We start from the raw sequence: 8,343 nt of genomic DNA, 5'->3' as shown, positions 1-8,343 counted from the left end.
ACTGCGCCTCCTCTGAGTGTCCGTATGCGTTACTCTTTCCTCCTAGTTGTAGGACTTCCACTCAGCCAGCGTTCCTGTGGTTCTGGGTGATGTCCCTTCCGTCTTTTAGTTGTATTTTTGAAGTGGTTGTTCGAGGCAGCAAACTCCGGCGTTAACCTATGCCGCCATCTTGGTTCTCCCCTTATTTATCTCCTTTATGTAGCTGTGGTAGAGAAAGTAATTTCTATGGAATGTTTCTTAGTGATTCTTTCTCTTCCCGGATTAAGTGTTCCATTATTAGTTAAAAGGCTTATAAAGGGGACTCATAGGGAAAATGTCCAGAAGGTATCTAAAGGTTTATCATAGATACATAGTGATTATGAAATAAGCAACGGATGTAGGGACCAGAGGTCATTACCAAGCCAGAACTGGATACACATCACTATTAACTACTATACAAGAAGATACAAGTTTTTGCCCTGGATCACTTAGATCTACTTCCTGGTTCATTTAAACTCCCATTCTAGGATCAGGACTGTGTATCATGATTTGGTGGAGAAGAGAGAGAACAATGATAGTATAATAGGTCCCACTTTTCTGGAGCAGTGTGACATTCTAACATTAATAATTGTCCTCTATAATCCTTATTTTTACTGTTTAAATTTTTTTTGCTTTTGAATAATATATCATACAGTAAAACTGACCTTTTTGGTGCATAGTTGTACAAATTTCAACACATGTGTAAATATGTCTAACCATCACCATAATCAGGCTATTGAAAGTTTGTAATCCTATTTTAAGAGCAAGTTTTTTTTTCATTATCAATTCACAAGGCAGTAGTGACTTTCAGAATATGTATTCTCCAGCACTGGAGAAACCAACAATCAGAGGGGAAAGACGCTAAAAAAAATATGAAGAAAAGGAAAATGAGACAAACCTAGCCTCCTTACTGGTTTTGCAAAATTACATGGAAGGATTAAAGTCCACTTTAATTCTATACCTCTCTTCCAGGAACCCTAATGAAAAGCAATAAAAAGATTGTATACGTAAAACTTACAAACAGCAATAATATTTTATTTCTCAGAAAGTGGCTACCACTATAAAAATTGTTCCAAATCAGTAGTGTCTTTTCTATCTACTGTCCTTAGACACCAAACAGAAATGAACCCCTTTTTGTTCTGGGAAACAGGCAGATGAAAACTTTAGCTCAGGCTGAGGAAAAGGAACACTTTAACATAATCACCAGAAGATAAAGTCTTGAAAAACCAAGTAAAATTTTTGTCTTTGTTCTTGAAAATGAATAAGGAAAGCTGTCATTTCCAAAATGGACTTCTCCAAAGCTCTCTAATGGGTTGAGAACAACACAAACAGTGATATAGTTCAGAGAAGTTAAAAGCAGGACTGTTTTTGCAAAGATGCTGGGTATCCAAGCTTCAAGTCAGTAGACAGGGCTGTTGTAAGGCATCCCTAGGATTTCTGAATAGTCTCCCAATGCCTGCCACTCATTTTGCTTTTGTCACATTTTGACCTATAGATCTTGGATTTTTACCAGAGAGAGATGAAGCCCTGATCCTGACAATCCAGGCAAACAAACAAACAAACAAAAGAGGATCTTTGATTATTTTAACTCTTTGATGAAATTCCTACAACATAGTGCTCAAAAGAAACGAGGGCTCTTATCAAACCTCAACTGACCCTAAATATCAAATTCCTCGTTCAAGAAACACCAATGAAATGAACTAATTTTCTTGTGTCATGCTATTGATTGGCAATCGAGTCTAGACCAAAGTCCTACTACGCCTATTACTACCCTTACTATAAATGTTGAAAAATGCCTAGTTTTATGTACTGAATGAGATTTACACAGCCCTAACAGGACAAAGGATTTGTTAATATATTGATTTACAGCCTTGACACCAATTCCCAAATTTAAAGTGTGTGTTTTTTTTTTAATGGAAACAGAACTAAATACAAATCTAATCTATTGTTCTGCAAGGACAGATGGTGAGCACAAGTGTTCTTTGAGCTGTTTATTAAATTTAATGATACTGCTTTCTACTGTTGTTGGAACTTTTCGCCAGTACTAAAACTCCCTTAACTTGTTTCACTAAATGATTGATCTTGAAAATTTAGTGTTCATATAATCTCCAGTAGAACTTGTTTTAAATGCATTCCTAGGGTTTCTGATTCAGAAGATTTGAGGAAGACGATAGAAATCTTTACTTTTAACCAATCACCCAGATAATTCTGATGTCTTTGGTAGACAGCCATTCTCTGAGAAAGACTGTTTTTGACTGAAACCAAAAATTTCATGTTTAGACATAAAGTAAAACAAGAGGTTTATAAATATCTCTTACTTCATTCCAGAGGAAGAGATGTACCTAATTCCAAAAAAATTATCATTTTAAAGTTTCTAATTTGTTGCTGACCACAGGAAGGACACAAAAACAAGTCACAAAGAATTTTAGGTTCCTTTATAAATTTAAGTATAAGTATCCATGCCAGAATACATTCAAAGGTAAATGTGGAGATTCAGGAAGAGATTACAAGTGTCTTAATTGGTGTTTGGGGTTTTTTTTATATTTGGAAGAAACTTAAAAGATATTAACTAGACCAAGGATCAGCAAACTACAACTTGGGGGCCAAATCTGGCCTGCTGTCTTGTTTTGCACAACTCAGAAGCCAAGATTGTTATAAAGTATTTTTTAAAATAACAGTAATATATTGTGGTATATAGAAATTCAAGACATTAACATTTTAGTATCCATAAATAGACTTTGGTTTTTTATCTTCACCCAAGGATATTTTTTCCATTGATTTTTTGAGAGAGTCCAAGGGAGATAGAGAGAGAAAGAGAGAGAGACTGATAGAGAGGTGAGACCTGCACCTCAGGCACATGCCCTTGATCAGGAATCAAACCCATGACCTGAATTGTGCAGCTGATGCTCTACCACTGAGCAACACCAGCCTGGTCCATAAGTAAAACTTATTCATTTAAATATTGTATGGCTATTTTTGTAGAATAAAAGCAGAATTGAGTAGTCGACTCAATTATCCAGCAAAAAGCTTTTAATTTTTATGTAATCAAATTTATCAATATTTTCATGATTCACAATGCTTTTCTCTGGTTATAAAGGAATTTAACCCCTGGTTTCTTCTAGCTTTTTAATGGTTTTATTTTTTACGTACACATACTTACTAGGATATATTCTCTGGCCCACAGGGCTGAAAATAAATATAAAATCTAATTCTATTATTAGTAGGTTTGTTGGTATTATTATTTTGAAGCTATTTTATACAAATTATAAGATAAAGCAAACAAGTAGTTCTGTCAATCTTGTTAGGAACCAAGATTTTCAGTGTGAGGAAAAAAAGAGATATAAATATAAAATCAAGGAATTAGGTAAAAACCCTGAAACATACTTGACATGAAATTATTAACATTTTAAAACTATAGTCATGAAAGAGCCTAGAAACAATAACAATACAATACTTAGGAGCATTTCTAGCTCTTCAGTGAATGATCTTCACCAAAATGAACTCAGAATCCTTAAAAAATGCATGAAGGTTTCAGAGACAATGTCAGGAAAACACAGGTGCCAAAGTTGGGTCAAGTTGAGCATCAAAAAGAAAAAATGAGTATAATATATTAAAATACTTGGGCTATATATTAAAATCCATGTGTTCATAATGATACTAAAAATTAAACATTTATTCTGTCTTAACAGTAGAAAGTATGTTTCAATGTAACCAAATATATAGCAACAAAGTAGGAATTACAAGATAGTTCAAAATTAGTAACAAAATTAGTAGATCTCCTAATAAAGTTCATGATTAATGAATCCAGGCTGAAAATCAAATGATCATCTACATTAGGTGTTGAAAAGGCATTTGACAAAATCAATAATCATTCTTGATTTTTAAAAATCACTTTAGAAGATAGAAATTAGGTGAATTTTCCCTAATGTGATAAAATATACCTTTTTCAGATCAAATGGAGTCAAGTTATGATAGTTATGTATATGTTTCTGTATTTGATGAAACAGTAATTGATACAAGAGTCATTTCTACTTAAAGTCATAAGCAAAACAAGTATTCCCATATCACCACTCTCATATTGGAGGTAATAGCCAATGCAATTAGGCAAGAGAAAGATGCTAGAAATACAAAAATTGAAAAGGAAGAAGAAAACTCTTATTGCTTGTAGACAGTATGGTTGCCTCCCTAGAAAATCTAAGGAATCAATTAAAAATTAGTATAAACAATAAAAGAACTCAAAGAGGTAGTAAAGTACAAAAATATACAGAAATTAATAGTTTTTGTGTATTCAAAGTATATCTAGATAAGAAGTGTAACAGAAAAAGTCTCATAATGGCAACAAAAAATTACAAAATAACTAGTATTCAAACTAATAAAAGATGCAAACCTTTATAAAAAATTTTAAGACAACACTGATGGATACAAAATATGATGAGCAAATGGCAACATATGTTCTCAAATAGAAACACTTGTCATTATTAGAGGTGTCGATTTTTTCCGTTAATAAGTAAATTTAATCAGATTTCAATAAAAATTCCTATAAAGGTTTTTCTTTGGTGTTCTCCCTCCCCCTCTTTTAGGTAGATGAATCAATTCTAAAGCTCATATTAAAAAGTAAACACACACAAAAACAGACAGGAGTGATCAGAAAAAATAACAAATAATGGAGACCAGCAGTCAGACTCATTGAAATATACTCAAAAGTCTCAATAACTAAAGCAGAGTGCTGGTGCATAAAAAGGGAGATAAACCAATGGAATAGGACAGAAAAGTCCAAAAATACACTACAAAATATATAGAAATTTAGTAATAAAGGTTCATTATAAACAGTGGGGCAAGGATAGACTATTCAACAATTATTATTGGGATCACTACATAGCCATTTGGAAAATGATGAAGTTGGATCCATACCTTACATCTTACCTTAAGATAAGTTCCAAATGGGTCAATATTTAAAATTAAAATATAATTTCATAAGAAAAGATAGGATAATTATTTTAATATCTGAAATACAACAATGACTCAAAAATGAAAGCCATAAAATAAAAGTAAGCAAACTCAACCACGTAGAAATAAAAAAACTCATCTTCATGATGAAAGATAAATGGCAGGTGAAAAAACAGAGGAAAATGTAACTTATTCACATATTTTCATACATAAAAGAAAGAAAATCAAGTATCCACATTTGCATTTGCTTATGTTTGTATAAAGGGACTTTGGAAGGATCCATTGAAAACTAAAAAAAGAAGTTATTTAAGGCAGAGGTAGAATACTGTGTACATGGAGGATAGAATGGGAAACTTTTCATTGTATAACTATATGTTTTGGCTATTGAACCAGGTGAATATGTTGCTTATCTGAAAAGTTAAAATTTGAAAAAGTCCCTACTCTCAACTCATGTGGTTTACTTTCCACAGAAGAGAGAAGGACATTTGGGGTCCTAGTGAGATAAGTAAATCTGTGAATACAAGAAACTGATTAAATACACTTCATAAGTCTTCATTAGTGCCTCATAGTGAAGCACATAGTAGTAGCTCAGTAAATACTTTTTAAAATAGAAGTGAGCTGTAGAAGAAATGGGCTCAAGAAACAAATTACGACAAAAGAAGGGCCTTTGGGAATTAGGAGAGAGAGAGAGAGAGAGAGAGAGAGAGAGAGAGAGAGAGAGAGAGGATCAGGCATGCTCCATAGAGAGAACTGCCTTATTTGAAGTCCTTTTAAGTTTGTATATTATTGTTCTATGTACTTTTCCGTGTAAGGAGCTATATCAGTAACTGAAAAATATAACAAATTGTACCTGTTGCAGATAGTGTTGGTAATATGTATCTTCAGATTTTCTGTGACATTTTTCATCTCCCTCTGATAACCAGACATTCCTGAGTCTTTGATATAAAGAGGATTATTTCTCATTAAATATTCCCCCAAATAAATAATTGGATCAAACTTAGTTGGAATATCAGCTTCTGACAAAAGCTTCTTTTTTTCCACTTGCATTAACATATTTTCCATTCCAACCACTAAGGTGGGTAGAAGTTTGTCAAGCAAATACGCACGAGTATTCAGGGTCATATTGTCAATATTAAACCACTCTCTGGCCAAAGTTTCCTTAGGGATTTTTCTCTCAGCTTTTTTTTCTAGTTCTTTTTTCAGTTTATCCTTAGCTAATATTTTCTGCTGCATTGCTTGAGCTCTTGCCTCCACTCGTTCAAAAAGATTTTTCTTCCATGGTAGATCGAGCTTTGAATCCAGTACAGTTTGATCTACATTGAAAACCACACTTGCAGGTTCTCTAATTACAACATTCTTTGAGATTTCAATGTTAGATTCCTTTACAGTTGAGACCCCTGGCTGCTCCTCCAGTTTTGATTCTGAGGGGGAAAAAGTGAAATATAAGAAATATTAGAAGTAGATTTTAATATATGCTAGTTTAGAATATTGATAGGGGAAAATATCTCTTTAAATGGTGTATTCAAACACAGTTGAAAGTAACAGGAAGTCGGACAACAGTGACTATAACTGTAAGGACATTTATTGTTGACTTCATCAGAAATCAGCAGCTCAGTGTTTTTCATTGAGTACCGCGCCTGTTTCATTATTCTTTATTCATTTTTGTGCTTATACGTCAGGATCATAAAACAGCTATTGCAGCTCCAGGCATGTCTTCTTTACGGGAGAAAAGGGTTGAGAACAAAGAGGAGTTCTCCTCTTGAGATTCTGTTTTATTATCCTTGAAGAAAAGATCCCAGATCCTTGCTCCAACACTTTCCTTTACATTTCATTGACCCTAATCAGGTTACATGTCTGCCCCTAGACCAGTGGTTGGCAAACGGCGGCTCGCGAGCCACACGCGGCTCTTTGGCCCCTTGAGTGTGGCTCTTCCACAAAATAGCACGTGCGGGGCGCGCAGGTACAGTGCGGTTGAAACTTCGTGGCCCATGCGCAGAAGTCGGTTGCGGGCACATCCCCAGTAGGAGGTGTGCAGGAGGCAACTGATCGATGTTTCTCTCTCATCGATGTTTCTAACTTTCTATCAATCTCCCTTACTCTCTGTAAAAAATCAATAAAGTATATTTTTTTAAAATAAGAATGCTGGAAATCATGAAGGAGTCCTTCAGTAGGCAGAAATTTTGAGGGTCTCTGAAAAATGTAAGGTGGGTGGGAGCAGAATGATTGAAGAAAATAATGCGACTAAAAATATAAAGGAGAAAAACATACACTGAAATTTGAGAGCAGCTTTGAGGCATCCCAAGTTTAAAGAATGTAGATATGGATTCATCCTTGCATTAGGACATAGTGGTTTGGGATAAAGAGGCAGGATAATGCCTCCACACACAGAGAAAATAAATTGCTGACAGACTTCACTGACTGCACATCTTACCTCTTAGCCACAATCACTGGCAGTAGCTACAGAAAACTCAACCAAAGGACTTACATGCAGGCATATAGGCCTAACCAATGGACACGGACAACGGGGAGGGGGGGGTGAGGGCATGAGCAGGGGGGGGTAGAGGGTAACGTGGGGACAAGGACACATATGTAATATCTTAATCAATAAAAAATATATTAAAAATAAGAAAACAAAAACTCCGTCCACAAAGGAGCAAACAGGGATTCCCAAATGCAAATGTAACTGCACACATAAGAATCGTGACTAAAGAAAATTATCTCCATGACTAAATTCAACCAATCCAAGTAATTAATAATACCCAAGGAAAAGCATTAATAGAATAAATGTAAGGAGTCTCTAAAAGAATTATAATTAATGTCCTCACAGCAGAGAAATTAAAGAAAATAAAAAGAATGTTATAGCCCTGGTCAAGGGGCTCAGTTGGTTGGGCTGTCGTTTCATGTATCATAAAGAATGGGGGTTCAGCCCTAGCTGGTTTGGCTCAATGGATAGAGTGTCGGCCTGTGGACTGAGGGGTCTCGGGTTCAATTCCAGTTAAGGGCACATGCCTGGGTTGCAGGCTCGATCCCCAGTAGGGTCGTGCAGGAGGCAGCTAATCAATGATTCTCTCTCATCATTGATGTTCCTATCTCTCTTTTCCTCCCTTCCTCTCTCTGAAATCAATAAAAACATATATATATATATATAATGTCTAGCTCAAAGTAAGTACTCAGTAACAGTTAATACTTAAGAGCCTATGTAATAATTAACCCTACCCTCAGAGAACTAGTTGAAAGAACTGAGTGTTTGTAGCCTGGGAAGATTAAGATGATGCTAATGACTCCTTTCCTGTAAAATAGGGAGTAGACAATCAGTGTGGCTACAGGGCAAAATGAGGTCTAATCTGATGGGTAAGAAAATTTCAATAGGGTGATATT

General features: G+C 34.9%; 1 protein-coding gene across 1 annotated transcript in view; it reads right to left on the bottom strand.

The window, feature by feature from the left end:
- Window positions 1–6,611, bottom strand: part of EFCAB5 (EF-hand calcium binding domain 5) — a 67,864-nt gene extending 61,253 nt beyond the window's left edge. The window contains 2 exon segments of the mRNA XM_006768120.1: window positions 5,816–6,386; window positions 6,536–6,611. Coding sequence (XP_006768183.1) covers window positions 5,816–6,386; window positions 6,536–6,611 — 647 coding nt within the window.
- Window positions 6,612–8,343: the final 1,732 nt, after the last annotated feature.

Source organism: Myotis davidii, unplaced genomic scaffold, assembly GCF_000327345.1.
Source record: "Myotis davidii unplaced genomic scaffold, ASM32734v1 scaffold363, whole genome shotgun sequence".
Taxonomy (NCBI): Eukaryota; Metazoa; Chordata; class Mammalia; order Chiroptera; family Vespertilionidae; genus Myotis; species Myotis davidii.
Note: the sequence above shows the minus strand (reverse complement) of the source record. Positions and strands in the feature narration are given on the sequence as shown.